The sequence below is a fragment of the Orcinus orca genome, chromosome 19, assembly GCF_937001465.1.
Source record: "Orcinus orca chromosome 19, mOrcOrc1.1, whole genome shotgun sequence".
Taxonomy (NCBI): domain Eukaryota; kingdom Metazoa; phylum Chordata; class Mammalia; order Artiodactyla; family Delphinidae; genus Orcinus; species Orcinus orca.
The window spans coordinates 30,776,429-30,796,550 of record NC_064577.1 but is presented as its reverse complement, the minus strand read 5'-3'; the positions used below and the strand labels follow the sequence as shown (position 1 = coordinate 30,796,550).

Here is a 20,122-nt window from a genome sequence, read left to right as displayed (position 1 = left end):
ATATGTATCCCCTAGTGGCCCAAGCTGCAGCAGCTCAGCCCTCCTCTCCTCCCTCTCCCCGAAGACCTTTCAAAATCATTATAGCTAACATAAACTGAGCATTTAATATGTGCAAGGCACCATCCTAAGCATTTTGCATGCATTGGCTCAGTCCTCACAACCACCTGATGAAGTAGGTACTATTATCAGCCCGTTTTACAAATAAGGAAACTGAGGCACAGCTGGGAAAGTCAGTGGCCCAAAGTCATACAGCTACTGGGTTGTGGAGCCCGGACAGCAGTTCAGTCTCCTGAGTCAGTATGCAGGGAGCCCTGCCCCTCTCCAGCAGGACAGCTTCTTTCAGGCCGCTGGGCATGCGTGATGACCCTGCCCCTCCTCTCTGCTCCTTAAATCATCCAGGCACTCTTGGGCCCACGCTATGCTCCCCGCCAGTCATGCAGCCTTTGCTGCTGGCCCTTGGCAGAGCCCAGGCTCACTTGGGTACTGTGCTGTTGATATTAGGACTTACCGATTTCAGAGGTATGAGTCCCTCCAACCAGACCGGGGAATCCCAAGCTCAGGGGCTGTTTCTTCCTCCTTATCTCTCCCGCCCTCACTTCTGACCCCCTCTCCCCCCAAGAATGAATGATCACAGTCTCATAGGATCATAATTACAACCACTTCTTTCTCATGACGCTCAACATTTGGGGGTCCCATGTCCCCTCACCTCCCCTGTATCCCTGCAGGATTCACCCAGCACTTCTGTGTTCCCAGCGCTTTGCCCCATGCCTGGCAAAGGTAGGCACTCAGTGAGGGTTTTTGGAATGGTTGAATGAATCTAACTTGTGTCAGAGCCTTATAATTTTTTTTTTTTTTTCGGTACGCGGGCCTCTCACTGCTGTGGCCTCTCCCGTTGCGGAGCACAGGCTCCGGACGCACAGGCTCAGCGGCCACGGCTCACAGGCCCAGCAGCTCCGCGGCATGTGGGATCTTCCCGGACCGGGGCACGAACCCGCGTCCCCTGCATCGGCAGGCGGACTCTCAACCACTGCGCCACCAGGGAAGCCCCAGAGCCTTGTAATTTACAAAGCAGTTTCTCATCCATTAACTCAAGGGCTATTCCTTGTGAGCCTTCCTTGTCCTCCACGGGGCTCAGCACAGCAGTGGATGGTCATGGTGGCAGCCTCCTAAGCAATGGATGAGAAAAAGAATGAACTCCTGATTCTACAAAGAAGGAGAATCCATTTCATTAGCCCGCAAGTATCTGGAGGGCAAAGACTAGGTCTTATTCGTCATTATATGTCAATGCCCAGCACAATGTCTGGTACATAGAGTCCAATATTTGTGAAGTGTGTTGAATAAATCAATTTCCCCCTCTGCAGGAGTAACAAGACTTCCTCCTGACTACTGCTCTCCTAACAGAATCCAAAGGGGGAACTGCACTGAATTACTTCCATGTCTAGCATATTTTGATGTGCAGAATCTTTTCTTGTCTTTTTAATCTCAGATCTCTGATGGGAAAAGATTATTATTCCTACTTTACGGATGGCAAAGCTGAATTCCAGAGAGACTGGGTGTCCTGACCACATCTCACTTAGTCCCCTGACATCTGTGGGGGAGAGAAGTGATGGCACAGAGCGAAGACACAGCGGCAAGTTGGAGGCGCAGTGAGGTGCCTATCAGCTCCTAGAGAAGCAAAGGAGCCGTGTCTCCGAGTTCTAAACTCCCGAGGGTCTCTCCCTTCCTTTCTGAGTCCTTATATTCTGTGGCATGGCATCTGGGAAAAGGGCAGCGTCCAAAGCTCTCAGCCCCTGCGTCCTGAGAGATGACAATCTAAGTGCCACTTAAGCTAGTTCTCAGGTGTCTCCAGCACCCCACTGCCTGTTTGGGGACAGATGGCAAAATTTTCCATCCTTTGTAAAGCTGGCCCTGGTTAGCTCAGACCACCCACATCCACGCCGACGTGACCAAGAACAGATCCGCTGTTCACCTCAATCACCTCCTCTCCTCACCCCCGGGGAGAGATCGGGCCCCGACACTCAGAGGGGGCGCACATTCTAGGCTGTCCCGGGCTATCTGGAAGTGGGCTGAAGTGAAAACTGCTTTCCGGAAATCCTCCACTGCTAGACTTTTATTCCCAGGTCTAACTCCAGACTGTGATGTGAATTCTCCTCGGTCCCCCGAGAAGGTCCCTCCCGCCCCAGCTCCTGAGTCAGCCTCCCCACCGCCCCTTCGGGTTCCCGTTCCAGGGCTTGGGGGTGGGGGGGAGAGCAGCACCAAACTCCGCTCCAACTAGCAGACCCCAGGGCGCCCTCTAGCGGACGCGGGGCGCGGGGTGGGGCCATCGCTCGCCCTCGGGCCAGTCCCGCCGCGTTAAGAGCACCTGGCCGGACTCACACCTCACCTCGCAGGTTTGGAGACCCAGAAGTGCGAAAGCGGTTGTTGTTTGCGTTTGTGTTTTTTTGGTGGTGGGAGGCGGCACCCGTGTTGCATCGGCAAAGAACCTATCGGTGGGCCGATGGGCTGAGGCCGGACAGCAGCCACTCAGGCTGCGTCCCCTCCACCCTTAGGACTCCCGGCTTCACCTCGGGGACATGCCCACAGGTGACTGTCGGGCGTCCCCACCCCCCAGGGCTCCCAGGTCCGGTCCCAGTTTCGCGGCCCGGCCTTGGGGTGTCCCCCGTTCCCCTGAGGCAGGCATGGGCCTCCTGGGGCCGCGATCGGGATCTCGGGCGGGCGCGGGAGGGCGAGGGGGTCTCCCCACGAGGTCCGAGAAAAGGAAAGGGGAGCCGGGAGCCTCTCCCGCTCGGCCTCCTGGAACTGCCCGCGCTCTGGGAGCGGCGCCCCCGCCTCTGCCAGAAACTGGCCTTCTTAGAAGGGAGGGGGAAAGTGTGAATGAGAAGTTGGGGGCGGAGCGCGCGCGGGGGAGGGGCCGCTGCCAGGAACGCGCCGCCGGGGCTGGCGCCTAGCCCGCCGGCCGCCCCGGCTGCCTAGCGTTGCGCTTTGTCTCTGCGCGCGTCTCTGCGGGTCTCTGGCCCTGCTCGCGGCCCGCCCTCGGTCGCCCGCGGCCCCTCCCTCCCATCCGCGCACAGCCTTTCATTGCTGCGAGTAGTGACTAAACATTACAAGAAGGCCGGCCGCGCAGTTCCAGGAATCGGGGGGCGGGGCGCCGCGGCCGCGTATATACCCGCGAGCGCGGCCTCAGCGCCGGCTCCGACTCGGACTCCCCGCGCCGCCGTCGCCGCCGCCGCCGCCGCCGCGACTCCGGCCCCGCACGCCGCCCGCCCGGCCCAGCTCCCGCCGCGATCCCTCGCCTCGCCCCCGCCCGACCAACTCGGGGGCGCGCAGGGGGCAGGGCGGGCGTCCCGGCGAAGCCCGAGGGACGCGCGCGCGAGGGCCCTTTGTGGACTTCACGACCGCCAACATCTGGGCGCAGCGCGGGCCACCGCTGGCCACCGCGCCGCCGCCGCGCCTTGGGGACCGTAGGAGGGGCAGCCCCAAGGCCAGAGACTTCGGTTTGGGACCAGGTAGGAAGGAGGGGCGCGGCGTGGAGGGGGGGTCGGTTCACTAGTCCCGGGAGCTTTTCCCGGTTTCCCCTCCCCTTCCCGGGTCATTCCCGGCAGGGAGGGGACGAGATAGGGGGCAGAGCGGATGGAAGCCGGAGATCCCAGGTTCCCGGAATACCCAGGCTGGGGCCCTCGGGCTTCTCGTGTCCCCTCCCTACCCCCATGCCTCGGATTTCTTTCTCCGTCCCTGCCGCCCGGGGCCACCGGACTGAGCGGCGTCCAGAGCGTCCCGGGGGCCCTTCTCCCGCTCCCCACCCCGGCCACGCTCCTGGAGACCCAACTTCCGCGCCCGAGTTTCCCACTCGGCGCCTTCCCAGTGCGCGCTGGGGAAAGGGCTGCCTGGAGGCGGGGGCTGGGCGGGCTCCGTGGGGTGTCTGGGTCGGAACGAGGGCCCAGGCGAGCGCCTCCGGGGCAGCTGGTGTCCCGGCCGCTCGGCGGAGGGAGGGGAGCCGGGGTGGGCCGGGCGCGCTGGAGGGTTCCGGGTACTCACGCGGCGCGCGCCTTCCTCCCCGCAGCTCCCCGGGATGCGGTAGCGGCCGCTGTGCGGAGGCCGCCGAGCAGCTGCAGCCGCCGCCGCGCAGATCCACGCTGGCTCCGTGCGCCATGGTCACCCACAGCAAGTTTCCCGCCGCCGGGATGAGCCGCCCCCTGGACACCAGCCTGCGCCTCAAGACCTTCAGCTCCAAGAGCGAGTACCAGCTGGTGGTGAACGCAGTGCGCAAGCTGCAGGAGAGCGGCTTCTACTGGAGCGCCGTGACGGGCGGCGAGGCGAACCTACTGCTCAGCGCCGAGCCCGCCGGCACCTTCCTCATACGCGACAGCTCGGATCAGCGCCACTTCTTCACGCTCAGCGTCAAGACGCAGTCGGGGACCAAGAACCTGCGCATCCAGTGCGAGGGGGGCAGCTTCTCGCTGCAGAGCGATCCTCGGAGCACGCAGCCAGTGCCCCGCTTTGACTGCGTGCTCAAGCTGGTGCATCACTACATGCCGCCCTCCGGCGCCCCCTCCTTCTCCTCGCCCCCAGCTGAACCCTCCTCCTCGCCCCCAACTGAACCCTCCTCCTCGCCCTCCTCCGAGGTGCCCGAGCAGCCGTCGGCCCAGCCGCTCCCGGGGAGCCCCCCCAGGAGAGCCTATTACATCTACTCGGGGGGCGAGAAGATCCCTCTGGTGTTGAGCCGGCCCCTCTCCTCCAACGTGGCCACTCTCCAACATCTCTGTCGGAAGACCGTTAACGGCCACCTGGACTCCTATGAGAAAGTCACCCAGCTGCCTGGGCCCATTCGGGAGTTCCTGGACCAGTACGATGCCCCCCTTTAGAGAGCAAAGGGCAGGGGTAGGGGCTAGGGGCCCGGGTCCCCTCTCCTCCATGGCACATGGCATAAGCACAAGAATCCAGCCGTGAGAGTCCTGCAGCTCTGGGTGAGCTAGGGGGCGGACAGGCCCCTCCCTCCGGTCCTCCCCCTGCAGAACTGGGCGGGCGGTACCTGGAATGTGTTTGAGGAGAGGGGGAGAGCCACCTGAGCGCCCCTCCCCCACGCCAGTTTCTCCGGAGGAGCCGGCGGGCCCAGGGGGACCACAGCAACGACCTCAGTGGATTCTCTCTCCCGTCCCGCTTTTTCGACCCCCCTGCGCTTCCAAACGGGGGACACTGCGGGCGTGTTGAACTGGTGAGAACTGCCGGGGAATCTTCGAACTTTCCAACGGAACTTGTTTGCTCTTTGATTTGGTTTTAAACAGAGCTTTAAATCTGAGCAGGTCGCGGGCCTGGAAAAGGGTGGATGAGAGAGAGGGCGCCTCAGGGGCCCAGGGCTACCGGCTGGCCAAGGAAATGGTCACCCCCATCGCCCAGCCCAGGTGAGGAGGGTGGCTGCCTGCTCCACCTCTGACACAGGGGAGAAGGGCAAGGGGTGGCCTGAAGGGGACCTTTCCGCTCCCCCTCTTCCTCCCCGTTCGGACAGCCACCAGAAACACAGGTCCTAGAGTGCATCTAATGCCGGAGAGCCCAGGGCCCTTCCCCTGTTTTAAGGGGGGAGTGGCATTTGGAAGAGGATGGACGGCTGGTCAATTCTTCTTTCCCCACCCATGCTATACCTTTCGGCACCTGGGGGATGGGGCTGGAGGAGATGGAGGAGATGAGCCACCTTTGAGCCCAGATCCTGGACAGAGAAGATGGGGGATTCTACTTTGTGCCTCCTGACTATATCTGGCTAGGAGATTTGCCTTAAATGCTCCCTGTCCCATGGATAGGGACTGGCACACAAGAAGCCACACACTCAGCCAATCCAGGCAGAGGCCAAGAGATTTTCAGAGGGGCGTACACCGGCCACACACCATTCGGCGGGGGAGGTCAGAGATGCATGGGTGGGGGGCAGAGATCCATGCCTTCCACCTGAGCGCAGGAAGAATGCCAGCCCAGTGGGTACTAGCTGGCCAGTGGTGCCTGGGCTCTGGCCAGAGCAGAGCCACCAGGCTCCACAGCCCCCCAGACCCTGCACAGCCCTCCCTCCTCACCCTGGGGGACTGGCACAGGCAGGAAGTCATCGAGAGGCCCTGCCACCCAGCTGCTCCCGCTCTGCAATAGCACTGATCAGTGAAAACTTACAGTAATGTAGCGGGGATGGAATTACCTGGAACTGTTCTTTTTTGGGGAAAACTAAACACAAAGTTTTCTGTGTCAGGTATTGGGCTGGGTGGGGCAGCTGTGTGTTGGGGTGTTTTTTTGGTTTTTTTTTCCTGTTATTTTGTTTGGGTTTCGTTTTTGTTTTTTAATAATGTTTACAATCTGCCTCAATCACTCTGTCTTTTATAAAGATTCCACCTCCAGTCCTCCCCTCCCCCACCCAGGCCTTCGAGGCTGACAGGAGATGCTTGAAGAACTTACCAAAATACCAACAACCCAAGTCAGACTTTGCACATATTTATATTTATATTCAAAACAGAAACATTTCAGTAATTTATAATAAAGAGCACTATTTTTTAATGAAGAACCTGACTTGAGCCTTTCTCCCCCGCCCCTTCTGCCTTACTTGCTCTTTCACCCACACCTACACCCTACATCAGAGGGCGGCGGCTCTACCGCCTTGCTGCCCTGGCGCTCCCTGTGATGGAATCAAACTCGGCTTCACGTCACTGACAAGCTAAGGCAGCCACCTAGACTGTACCGAGAGGGGTAATTCCTGCTAGTCTGATTCAGATCTGACCAGAATATGCAAAGCAAGTTCGAAGGAAGCGCTTCAAAGGGCTTGCAGGGAGTATGAACTGAGCTGTGGTCAAAGCTTTTAGAGGCTTCAAGCTATTAGAGGCGCTGGGCTCCTCGTCAGGGAGGTGTTCCGAGAGAGCCCAGACTATGGGGTCCTGGAGGCGACCCGTGACCTCAGCACAGCTGGGTCCATGGGAGGTGGGGGGAGGGGGAGTCCCGATGCAAACCCTGCACTAAGTGGGGCCCTCCCCAGGGGTAGGAGCCCCAGCCTGAGAAGTGGATGGGGCCACATACCTCCCAATAAGAGCAGCCATCTATTCACCTATTTTCAGCCACTCGCACCCTCTGGGCACTCAGAGACCACCTGGGTCGGTGGTCACCTTCCCAGCCACCCCCAGGAGGCTGGTGTTATCACCGCATATTCTCAGGCCCAGCTGTGTGCTCCATGGGAGCGGGGACTTGGACGGGTCACTTCTGATGCCTAGAACGGTGCTCGGTAAATATTTGTTGGCTGACTGGGGGCAGCATCTCAGGTTCACGGAGGTTAGGCAACCTGCCCGAGGACACACCTCTTGGGAATGTGGGAAAGACACAGGTTAGGAATCCGGGAGCCTTTGATTTTTCCAAAGCCCAGGAACTCTCTCTGCCTCCCTTAAGTAAGCACAAAGAATATGCCCGGGGTTGCCCCTAGGTGGGTCCCCCCTGCAAAGTCAAGAGGTTGGTAACCGCCCCCCACCCCCACCCCCACACTCAGCACTAGGGTTCTGCTAAAAAGGCAAACTAAAAGTGCTGCTCTGTGACATTTTCCTTCCATGCTTCTTCTCCCCCAAGGCCCCAAGCCTGACAGCTGGATCAGTGTTCTCCCCAAGTCAGGGGCCCCATCCCCTCCTCTGCCTCGGATGCCTGAAACAAATGCCACAGCCCTCTTCCTGGCCCCCGATAAGCTGCTCAGGAATCAGTGTCCAAAAGGCAACTGAGAGTAAATAAACAAAGTCGTTTTTCTTTCCCATTTCCTGGACTTTTGGGGAAAATAACCTAAAGTGACGAGAAAGGGCGAGGCCAGGCATGGGACCACTGAGTAGACAGAGCACGTTAGGAAGCACACCAGAGAGACTACCACCTCTGGAACTGGGAATGTAGACCCAGGCAAGGTCACCTTCCCAGAGCACAAGGTCAGGTGAGGGGACCCAGTAGGGCCTGGCTCCCCAGCGCCTCGCAGGAGGACGAGAGCCCGGGAGACTTTTGGTAGGCTCTTCCCCACCCCACCATCTGCTGGCCTGACAGCCTCGATGGAACCTTGGAACCCAGAGCACACGAAGGCCCCGTCCTAGGCCCAGAAGGCAGCTGTTTAGCCAGGATGTCCAGAGTTTAGAGGGTGCTAACGGAAGGGGCTGCAGGGGGGAAGTGGCTCTCCCTACCCCTTGGAGGTGGAACTCAGAGGCAGAAGACCCCTGACTCCTTTCCCTCGCTGCCCACCCCACCCTTCTTCCTTCCCATAGGTCTCTCCATTTTCAGACCACAGACCGGACCAACCTTCTGGTTTGCAGACAAGTCAAAGTGACTCCCAGAGAAAGAAAGCAACCTACTGGACTTCACACAGCCAGCTAACGGCAACATCAGGACAAGAATCTCTCAGACTGGTCTGCTCACCAGCACTTCTCCCTGTTTTCCCTCCTCATAGCAACCCGTGTTGCAGAAGTCTTTCTGTACTTCTCAGTCCTTTCAGAGGCAGACACCGCTCCTCCAGAGGACTTTGTGGGCGACCCTCTGTCCTGGCCGCCAGAGGAGGGGTGCACCTGGTTCCCAGACTTGCTAAGAAGCGTCCTGCAGGGCATAGGGAAAATTCTTTGCGGCTTGAGCCTCAAAGGGGGTTAAGCACAGGGGGTTAAGCCCAGCTGGGGGTCCCTGGCCAACAGAAAGGGAGGAGATGGAGCTCCCCAGACCGTGGGCCCTATTACCGTGCTTCAAGCGCTGTAGGAATCCACCCCCAAGAGGTCCTTATCCTCTCCCCGGTGGTGCTGTCTTTGGGCAGGCCTCCTGATGAGTTAGAGCCAGGAACGGGAACTCTGAGGCTTGCTCTGGGGGAGGGAAGGAAGGAGGCCACAGACAGGGGAGCTGGAGATGGAAAGTAAGCGGGCACGTGTGTCCTAGTCTAAGGATGTTTGGGAGGGGGCACCGCCGGAGTACCAGGCAGAGAGAGAGAGAGAGGGCAGAGTCAGATAGCCACAGAGGGAGTCTAAGCAGAGACAGAAGCCTGCGGGGTGGGGGACAATGTGCACAGGGGCGGACCGGGAAGACCGAGGCCGAGGTGGGAAGAACCCGGTCCCGGGCGCACCTTCCCGCTCCGCGTCCCGCCCCCTCCGGATCCGGCGGCCACCGGGCGAGCGGGCAGGCGGGCGCGTCGTTCTGGAGGCCTGCCTCTGCCAGGAAGAGTCACTTCCCGGACACCGCGGGAGCCCTGACGGAGCTATGCGAAGAATGTACGCGCGGAGCCTGGCGGGTGGCATCTCCCGGGCCCGCGCCGCCGCCGCCGCCGCCGCCGCCACCGCAGCTGCCCAGCCGAGAGTGAGCGCGGAGGACAGCCCACGCCCCCGACACGCCCCCGACACGCCCCCGCCGCCCGCGGAGCGGTCGCCGTGGCAACGGAATTACAGGCGCAGAGTGCTGTTTATTCTCAGACCAGTGCCAGGAAATTCGGCCGGGAGGCTGCCAGGCGCACCTCCCTGGGGTGGGGGGCGGGAGAGGGAGGATAGAGGATGGACCGGCGCGCCCGGGGCTCCTGGAAGGAGAGAGGGAGGGAGGGAGGGAGGCAGTCCGTCGTCCCTGGGGGTCACTGACCCCTCCGAGGGGAGGCTGCTCAGAAACCCCTGACTCTTTGTCGGCCATGAGTGGATCAAGTTTTCCCAGGGGAGCCGAGATCCCCCCTCCAGGCCGGCAGCCCCTCCCCCCCAGACCATTGTCCTTGGAGTCCCCCAGCCCCTGCCTGTCAGTCATTCATTCACTCATTCATTCATTCACTCAGCGAGTACCCATTAACACATCCTGTGTGTCAGGGGATTGAGTGTGAGCAAGACAAGGCCCTGCTACTCCTGCTCTCCAGATATTTACTGGAAGTGACAGACACTAGTTAAAATGTAAATAAAATAAACAGTCTGATATTTGTGCCGCAAAGACTCATCTTTAAGTCACATTTCCAGTACCTCGAACATCCACAGTCCTGTCTCATCCTCAGGTACGGTGACCAGCTTGTCCTGGGTTAGTAGCCCTGAATGTCCAGGACATTTGATCACCCTTCCCTCGGGTCACACATCCATTTCAGTGATAGTGAAAGTGAGACTTGGATTACAAGGGCAGTTATTCCAGGGTCATGGAGCTCATTAGAGAGAGCCGGAGGTCCTACCTGAGAAAACAGGGCTTTTTTTGGCTCAACCCTTCTCACCTCCCAGAGCTGCCTCCCTCCCAAGGCTCATGAAAGCCAAAGAACCACCTGCGGCTAGTCCCCAGGGAGTGGATGAAATTGCAGATTCCCAGACTCCAAGCTCAGCTTTTCTGAATCAGAAGCCCCAAGGAGAGTGGGGAATCTCAATACGCAACACCTCCTCAGGTGACTATGAGACCACTCGCTTCCTTTGGGGAAGACAAGCCTGGATCCTCCTCACTTCCCGGGAAAGGGAATATCCTCCTTGAAACTTGACTAAGCCAGAGCTGGGAAATTAGCAGGGAGGGAAGGCCCAGGATCACTGCCCGCACTGGGGCAAGTGCAGACAAGTGCAGTCCTTCCCTCTGCTGGGCTCCAGCCCCTGGGCCCCAGCCTGAGGATGGCAGGGGGAGGAGGACGGTGCTCCTTCCCCCAGTGCTGAGCCCTCCCAGCTGTGCTGTGCTGGGAACAGGCCAGGCATTTGTGAAACCCTGGGTTAGCCTGACCCACTGTCATGAGGACTGCCTGTGGAAGCTGGCGCGGGGAGGGGGATGGAGGGCTGTTCCCAGAAGTGGGGAGAACTCTGGACTTCCCACTCCTGAGTGCTCCGGATTGCAGCACAGCCTTAAGCAACAGCAGTGGCCTGGAAGGCTGCATTGCAGAGAGAATCAGAGGCCCCCGGCTCTCATCTGAAGCCAGGGCTCTGAATACTAAAACTGCGCGCTCTCCTCATAAATACGATCACAGCTGCTATTCGTTGTAATAATCAGGCCCAGCCTTAGAGAAAGGTGGAAAACCTAGACTTAAAAGAAGAAACAAACGATGCAAGTTCGTTATTTACATTACACAATAAAATGTTTCCTCTCTTTCACCTCCCCTCCCCCAAATCTTCTTTTCATACAGAAAATGCTATTTGGTATCCATAATGTATAGGATGATGAAGGTATAGACATGAAACATAAAACCCACGAGGGGGGCTTCCCTGGTGGCGCAGTGGTTGAGAGTCTGACTGAGGATGCAGGGAACACGTGTTCGTGCCCTGGTGTGGGAAGATCCCACATGCCGCGGAGCGGCTGGGCCCGTGAGCCATGGCCGCTGAGCCTGCGCGTCCGGAGCCTGTGCTCCGCAATGGGAGAGCCCACCCACAACAGTGAGAGGCTTGCATACCGCAGAACAAACAAACAAACAAACAAAAAACAGGAGGCTGATGTGATGTGTACACAACCACAGGGGGCGCTATTCACAGTATGAGCTTTGTGGGTGGGGGTCCCACGAAGTTGTGTGATGGGGGCTGCAGCGTTTCTGAGCTTTAGGGTGCATTATTAGTACCTGCTGCTTACCTGCCCAGTGCCCCAGGTGATATCAATGCAGGTGGGAGCCCTGTTCTGGGCACTGTGACCAATGCTGGAGAGATCATTGCCAACCAGGAAACATTCAGACTTCAAGAGACTTACAGTCTGAAAGGGGAACCAGACGTGAAAACCAATAAGTATCCTAAAAAGGAATGAGTATAAAAATAAAATGGTATACAGGGTACATCTGGAGGCCCCCAGGAGGAAATGACCTACAGTGGTTTCCCAGAAGAGGTGACTCTGGTGATGGGAAACAGCAGGTGTTCCCTTGGCAGGCGTGGGACAGCGGGGCATTCTAATGATCAGAAACAGGGAGATGGCCAAAAAAGGGAAAAGAAGGCTTTGGGGAACTTCAAGAAGTTTGGTGTGTCCCCATCAGGCACTTCCATGCCAGGCTCATCTTCTAAACATACTGGTTTCATCCTCACGTCACGCACACAGCCCTTCTCCGTAGGATGCACACTGGTTCCCGCGGCACTTTCCTCTAAGCCGCTTCCAATACATTCAGACTCTCACCCTAGAGGAAAGCTCATTGTCTTCAACTCGCCCACCCACTCCACCCCACACTGGGAGACTTACTTCCTCCCATCAAGGTGGTCTCCTTACCTGCCCACCATAGGCTTCACACCTGTGCTCACCTGTGAGCCCGTTTCACATTGGGGTTATCCCACCAGCCCAGACAGCCCTTCTCCCTCTTCCAATTCTGCCTCTCGTTGGTGGTTGCCAGTTTCCTCCAGGCTGGACTATGAACTCTCTGAAGGAAGAACTCTCTTATTCATTCCTTCGATGATAACTTATTGAATGCCTACTCTGCACCAGGCACTGGATCTTCCAGTTTTTTACGTTCATCACAAAATCCGGCAGAGTCGGTGGCGCCCAATGGAAGCCCACCAAATGCTTGACCCCTGACTGTACAAAAGAAAGAAATGTCTTTAAATAAAGGGGTTTCTGGAGTCGTTAAAATATGATTTAAATCGTTTACAACTTTTACTTCGGGAAGCAAATAGGCATCTTTTCTTTTTTTTTTTTTTGCGGTACGCGGGCCTCTCACTGTTGTGGCCTCTCCCGTTGCGGAGCACAGGCTCCGGACGCGCAGCCCCAGCGGCCATGGCTCACAGGCCCAGCCACTCCGCGGCATGTGGGATCTTCCTGGACTGGGGCACGAACCCGCGTCCCCTGCATCGGCAGGCGGACTCTCAACCACTGCGCCACCAGGCAAGCCCCGGCATCTTTTATTTTTAATACATTGTGTTGGCATGAATAGCACTTTTGTTTTTTTCAGAACACATCCTAATATATTATCTCGCTCTTCCCTCCTTATATAACTCAGAGGTAAGTGAGGCAGCTCAAATGAAATATGTTGCGTTTTCCAGATGAGCAAACTAAGGTGTCAAGAGATTTAGGCGTGCCTCAAGTCACACAGACGGTTAGTGGAAGGAGTAGACTTAGAACACTGATCGCCTGCCCTTTCTACCACTACCTGCACCTGTGTGTGTGAGTCCCCACCATCCAGGACCTCCATTTAGCAGCTACTGTGAAAGCTCCCCAAGGGACCCAAATGGCAGCTGGATCCACACCTGGCTCTTATCCGAGACCAGTCAGCCCTGGGGGACAGTCCTGGGGCTGCCGTTCCATCCATAGAGACTTTGAGTGGTTGCAGGGAACACCAGGGTCATCCCATCTCCCAGCGTCTGGGAGCCTCAGACGTTCAGGGCTGGTGTCCCAATGGACACAGAATTGCCAAGGAAACTCCAGTGAGACCTCTGGCCAACCCAATGTGCAGAGTTTTGCGTAAAGCCTCAGAGAACCCCAATATCACTCTAAACTATTCCTTCTGGAAGCCAGGGGAGGGATGAGATGACCTCTATATCCCCTTCTGTAATACAATTCTATGAAAAGGAGGCTGGAGGGAAAGGAGCCAGCTTGGGAGGGAGGCAGGCTGGCTTTTGAGCGTGGTCCCCTAGCCATTCGCTGCCCTTTTCAGTGTTCCTTGGCACCTGGTGAAAGTAGGCAAGGGGGTCTGGCGGGAAGGCCACCCAGAAGCTATTCAGAGACCAGCCGGCATTGCCCAATCAGGGGGTGGGGACAGTCAATGGAATACTGCCCTACACACTGGGGTTTCCCCACTGGACTCCTCACGCCATCACTCCAGGGGTTGGCTGGGAACTCAGCAAGGACCCTGACCAGGCTCTGGCCAGAGCCCTGGAGTGGAGGGGAGGAGCCTGCAGGCATCCTGCCAGGCCTCTCCAGCCTTAGAGAAGGAGCTGAGAAGGTCAGCCAAGGGGCCCAGCTGCAACAAGAGACCTTGTGCCCACACCAGGGTAAGGACTGAGCTGGTCCATCCTGAGTGGGGGAGGGGAGGGGCCTCAACCCTGGCAGAATATATAAGGCCCTGGGACCATCAGGCCGGACTCCGTCACTGGTAGGAGAGACATCTGGAGAGGAAGCAATTAAAAGGGCCAGAAAACCGGTAGAGGCTGCAGGCCCCTGGGAGAAAGATGGAGAAATGGCCAGAGATGCCTGGAGGACTTCCTGGATGTGCCCGGGCTGGGCACGTTGCTGCGTGCACAGGCCGCTCAGCACATTTTGAGCTCCGTCTGTAAACGCAACGCCCAGTACCGTCCCTCCGACGTGCGCTGTAGATGAGCTTTCCATGGGGTGATGCGTGATGATGAATCACCCCGGTCTAGCTTCCCACTGTGAGCAACACAGTTAACTGGCAGAACACTGACCAGGATTCAGCGGCGAGGTGATGGCAGGGGTCCGAGCTTTCCTCTGGGAGGAGAAAGCTGTCCTGATCCAGGATCACAGGTGTTCTTGGCCTTGGAGGGAGGATTCGAGCAACTGAGTCAGCCTGCCCAGGACTCTGCTCTCTGGTCTCAGCGGCCCTCCCTGCTGGTCTCTGGAGGGTTCAGTGGGAAACAGACAAGGACTGCATGAGAATGCTGTTGGCCTTGGTCTCCCCCTGGCCTGTGGAGTGAGAATAAAGAAAGATTCACCGTCCCATAGGCCCTCTTGTTGGCCCCGACCCTGCAGGGAAAGAACCTTCACCCACATATTTTATTTATTTCACATACTTTCGTGGCCTGCTTCTGACGCGTCAAGCACTATTCTAAGCACGTGGACGGTAGGAACGCATTTAATTCTCCAGCAACTCCATGAGTTAGTTCCTATTATTGTCCCCGTTTTTATAGTGGAGGGAACTACAGAACAGGGATGTAACGTGACGTGCCTAAGGTCACACAGCTAACCAGGAGCAGAGCTGGGTCCAAACCCAGGCAGTTGGGCTGCAGCATCCCTGCCCATGGCCAGCATGTGCCAACCCTTCCGAGACACCGGACATGGGCACAGGAGCCCCGGACCGGCAGAGGGCAGAGCGCCACTGTGTGGCAGGAAAGCTGGGTGTGTGTCCCAGATCACTGCTTCCTGGCAAATGACCTTAGGCGGGTACTTAACAGTCTAGCCGTGGTTCTTAATCTATACACAGGGATCTCAACAAAACCCACTTCATGGATTGTCATGAGGTAGGGACAAGACCATGTCACAGGTTTAGTATTGTTAGCAGGGTCTCCCTGGGACCAGCAAGATTCAAAATGACCTCCCACATTCACCCCCATCCAACCCCCCACACCCCTGCTATGAGGAAAGTGGAGCCCGGCAAGGCTTGGCCACCATTTCCTGTCCTGGGTGGGAGGAGGATGCTTAGGAAGTGTTCCTTCCTGTCTCCTCCTTGGTTTCATCCAAGCCTTTCCTTTCTGTGCCTGCTGCATTTCCTTCTTGTTTTCCACAACTGCCCCCTGTTTGACATTTGGTGCTCGTATGAGTTTCCTGGGGCTGCTATAACAAAGGTCCACAAACTAGGGGGTTTAAAACAACAGAAACAGATTTTCTCACCGTCCTGGAGGACAGAAGTCCCAAATCAAGATATGAGCAAGGGCCATGTGCCCCCTGAAGTCTCTAGGGGAGGATCCTTCCCTGCCTCTCCCCAGCATTTGGTGATCACCAGCAATCCTTAGCGTTCCTTGGCTTATAGACACATCACTCCAGTTTTCGCCTCCGTCTTCACATGGCTGTCTTCCCCGTGTGCCTATGTCTAACTCTCCCTCTTCTTGTATCCAGTCATTGGATTAGGGCCCAAACAAATCTAGTATGACTTCATCTTTAACTACATCTGCAAAGACCCTATTTCCAAATAAGGGCACATGCACAGACTCCACATGGACATGAATTTGGGGTATACCATTCAACCCTGTACTGCTGGTTGGTCCTGCAGGATCTAAAATGAAGAACATTTTTTTTTCTTTCCTTGCGTTTTCCAGGAAGAGCCTAACAAATGTGTCTTTCTTTGCTCTTGGGCAGAGGAACAGGAGGAAGGCCACTTTACACTGCATCCAAGACACCTTGAGCAAAGGACAGGCTTCAAAGGCGCCCAGGGATGGGCCCAGCAGATGGCCTGGCCGAGGGCAGGCCTGAGAGGCAGTCTGCACAGCCGAGGGCAGTGCCTCCTGGGGAGGAGGGAGCATGCGTCTGTAGCCTGCTTGGCATGGCCTGGTCCTCTACAGACATTGCCTCTTTTAGCTGCAGGGATGCTTCCTACGTTTCTCTGGTGAAGAGCTTCAGTATTAGCAACCTCAGGTGATGCTACACACAAGAAAGAGCATCCTCTAGAAAGCTTATTCTGAGCTTCCATGTGCAAAAGACAGGGGAAGGTGAAGCCTCGGGGCCGGGCATGGGAAATCTGCCAGTGCCACCGTTCCTTGGCAATGTCACCTAGGGAAGAGTCCAGGGGATGCCCAACGGCCAGCTCTTTGCAAAGCCCTGGGTTATCTGATGGTGAAGTGGACACAGGAGCGCGGCAGCCTCCACCCCTCAGATGTTCCAGACAACCAGGTTACAGAGAGCTGGGGATATGAAGTTAAGGGACTTTCATCTGCATCTTTCATCCCTGTATCGTCATCATCATCAGAGAGGAAGCATGATGAAGGAAGCTCCAGGCGGTCTGTTAGAGCTGAAAGGAGAGTTCTCAGGTCCTCCCCTCAACAGGGGCCTGCAGCCCCTTCTCTCCACCCCCTCGGCCCCTCACCTACAACTGGAGACTCCGGACAAATCTCTGGCCCTGAGAGGCTTTCTGGGGCGTCCAGTTCTGTCTGACATCTAGAGCCTGGGAAAGGAGGGAGGGAGGATGCCAAGAAGGCATGGGGTTATGCTTGTACCTGAACTACAGGAAGGGGACCGCCCTACCCCAGCATACCCGCAGCTGCTCTTCCAGGGACAGGAAGTCAGCTGAGTACCCAGCAGACAGCGTGCCTGGGGGGAGGGGTTCAGACACCTGGGCAGTCCGCTGGGCCATCCACTACTCTTCCGGGCCACACTGGTTCCCACACCCAGGAGGCCAGACGGACTGGGGATTAAGAGCCTGGGTTTTCATCCCGGTTCAGTTCGCCTCCTCAAAGTTAGGAGACCAGGGCAGGTCTCTGAATCTGCTCCCCATTTGTTACAATGGGGATAATAACGGTCCCCACTTCCTAGGGTTGTTGTCATAGATCAGTGAGCGAACACCCACGTTACCCAGGACATAGTGAGTGCTGGGTCAACACTGGCTGCTCTGATGCCCCTGGGAAGGGGCTGAGCCGTGGACCAACTATTTCTTGCAAATAATCTGGCATTTAACTAGTGGCCTGACCTGCTTGGGGGGAGAAATGGCGCCCTCTTGGCAGCCCCACCTGGTTTAGTAACTCTCCTTGGGAAAGCAGTCATGCCTATCTCCACTTCACACACTGCATGAGCTGTCCCTACACCAGGGCCCCTCTCTGGCTGGCCTGCCCAACCACAGGACAATCAGGCTTTTAGCCAGGCAGTTACAGTAAGCCAGGCCCGCCCTTCCTTACAGGGGGTACCACTGCTCCCCGGCCCCGAGCCTCGGTTCCCAGAGAGGAGACAAAGGGGTATCAGGAGCCCCTTACCGGCCTGGTATGCCGGGGTTGGCTCTTAACGCCCCCCCCCCCCAGGACATGCTGGTTTTTCCAGCGATTTCCAGGGGCCACTTAGTCCTGGCAACCAACCGGTCCAATCTGCAAAGGGCAGCTGAAGCAGCAAGTAATGTTCGGGAGAGGCTGACTCACTTCAGCCAGGCTGGGCCCTCTGTTAATATTCCTGGACCTCAGCCTGGGATTCCTGCAGGTTCCGACAGCAAGTCGAACCATCCTTTTGTATAAGGAGGGTTCCAAGGTAACCCTGAGGGGAAAGGAGGTGGGGAGAGCGCTGGCAAGGGTGTTGATCCCCACGAAGCTCCAGGCCTGGGGGACGGGATGTTGACAAGGAGGACCTAACTGATCCCAGGCCTGATTGAGGAGGGAGGGCGGGAGAAGGGAAAGAGGACCCCATCTACAGTGCACAGGGCACATTACATAATTATTCTATTTTAATCACAACCACCCTGTATGGTAGATATGACTAATCGCTGGTTAATAGATAAGGAAACTGAGGCTGGGAGAGGTTGAGGAGGTTAGCGGGCGGGTGGAGGTCGGTGAGGGGTGGTGGCTGCATGGGCAAAGAGTGAGGTCAGGCACCTTTTAAACTCTCAGCCTCAGGGCCCAAGGAGGGTAACAGCGGGCAGCCTGTGCTAGTCCCCCACCTCGCCCCGCGAGGCGCACCTCTTGGTGGGCAGGGCAGGCACAGAGCCTCCTCAGGTCACCCTGGTCCAAGACTGCATCTGACTGGGACACCGCGGGGGCGGGGGGCGGGCTCGGATTGGGGTGTCCCTGGAGGCGGGTCCTTGCCACCCTTCCCCCGCCGGCGGGATCTCCCGACTCCCCTGCCCGGGCAGGGCCCCGCGCCAGGACCCGGACCAGGACCGGACCGGGACCTCGGTCCGGGCGCGCCTCGGTTTCACCCACCCCACCCCCCTTCCCGGTGCGTGCCCATGGCAACCGCTACTCTCCGGGCCACGTTTAAAGGGGAAGTGTACACACACGCACATGCCCCATCGCGCCGCCAGCTGCGGATTCCTCAGCCCTTCCATCAGCGCGGCCGGCCCCCGACGACGGGCTTCCTCGCGGACTGTGAGGTCAGCGCCCCGCCCCGCCACCCAGCGGCTGGCCCGCGCCCGGCATCCCGGCCCCCAGTCCCCGATCCCTACCGCGCACCCTGGTGCCCGTTCCCCGGCGCGTCCCCGAGCTGGGGCGGTCCCTCGCGCCCACAGCCTGCCGCCCCCGGGCCTCCAGGCCGAGCCCTATTTCGGGCGCTGGCGCCGCGGGCCGGGGCAGCCCTGCCCGGAAGGGAGGCTATTCTGGGCCGGGCAGCCCGAGCAGCTGCGGCCCCAGGGCTTCCCGGCAGGGTGCGCGCCCGGGACAGAGGGCACGCTGGGGCAGGGCTCCCCTCCCTCCCCACCGCCCCACCTTCCTCCCAGGCCGCGCCCAGTTCCCTCCTCTATTTTGGCCAGACCCAGGTCCTTCCCTAGGCCGGGAACATTCTCTGGTGCCAGGTCACTGAGAGAATGTCCAGAGCCTTGTGGCCACGGTGCTCCCTCATCCAGTGCCCACCACGCAGGTGCTGGCGCCTGAGCCTCTCCGCCCCTCTGCTCCCATCTCTCGGTCTGGGGTGGTCTTCCCAGCACCCTGTGCTTGCCTGGGCACAGCCAGTGTCCCCCTGTGTCCCATTTGCCTTCCCTTCCTGACTCCCGCCCATCACCCCACGTGACCATATGGTTCAGTGTTGAATTCCCAGTGCCCAGCACAAGGATGGGTGCCCCCCAAATGGTCATTAAATGAAAGTTGTTAAACTGTCACATTGAGGACACCAAACTCCAGCCCCTTGGGATCTTTTTACATCCTATCCAGCTAACCCGTCTGATGAGCATATGCTCCAGCTGGCCCCTGGATCCCTTCCCCCACCAGAGGGAGTGGCCACTTCCATGGGTAGCCTGGGCTTGGTGGGTGAAGCTTTGAGCATCTCCACATGTGGCCCTGGTCCCCTTGGGTCTACTCTGTAACCTTAGGACCCATTGCTGGACTCATCAGGGCCACGCTCTTCCATCTGTGAACCAAGATAAGAATACTTGTGTCCTATCCCACACCATGGTTATGAGGAGACAAAATATATGCGACACCATCAGACTGCAAGTCACATTCATTATCTAACCTAACCTAAATCCCATCTGAGCACACTCAGGGAAGGGAAGAGGAGGGAAACTAACATTGCCAAATTCTCTGCTAGGTGCTTTATTTATTATTTTTTTAATTTTTTAGGTGTTTTAAATATGTCATGTTTAGCAAAGCACTAATCAAACTTTGTCAGCAGAAGCCACTTGGATCTTGTCAAAATGCGGAGGCCCTGAGATGCTGCATTTCTAACCAGCCCCAGGTGGTCTTCATCCCACCAGCACCGTGTGCACCACGTTAGAAGAAGGGAGGGGGAATCCACACAGCGGTCCACACAGCGGTCCTCCTGGTGTTCAGATGAAGCATTGGAGGTTTAAAGAGATTAAGTGGCTTGCTTCAGTAATGAGGCCAGCGCCCAGGCCCAGCTGGCCCACAGAATGTCCTCTGCCCCTCGAGCCTTAGCTTCTGGGTCCTCAGATGACCCACTTTTAGCCCCAGACTTTTTCCCC

The 20,122-nt window shown here is 57.9% G+C and overlaps 2 protein-coding genes across 2 annotated transcripts in view; one reads left to right on the top strand and one right to left on the bottom strand.

Annotated features, from left to right (window-relative positions):
* The first annotated feature begins 4,148 nt into the window (after positions 1-4,148).
* On the top strand, positions 4,149-6,532 carry SOCS3 (suppressor of cytokine signaling 3). Its single transcript, XM_033438633.2, has one exon. It carries the CDS (start codon positions 4,149-4,151, stop codon positions 4,860-4,862), a length of 714 nt encoding a protein of 237 aa, XP_033294524.2. The 3' UTR covers positions 4,863-6,532.
* A 3,347-nt stretch (positions 6,533-9,879) lies between these two features.
* LOC117203600 (nascent polypeptide-associated complex subunit alpha, muscle-specific form-like) overlaps positions 9,880-20,122 on the bottom strand; it is a 35,295-nt gene continuing 25,052 nt past the window's right edge. The window contains exon 4 of the mRNA XM_033439033.2: positions 9,880-14,484. The gene's annotated coding sequence lies outside the window, so the exon portion shown is untranslated. The remainder of the gene's footprint in view (positions 14,485-20,122) is intronic.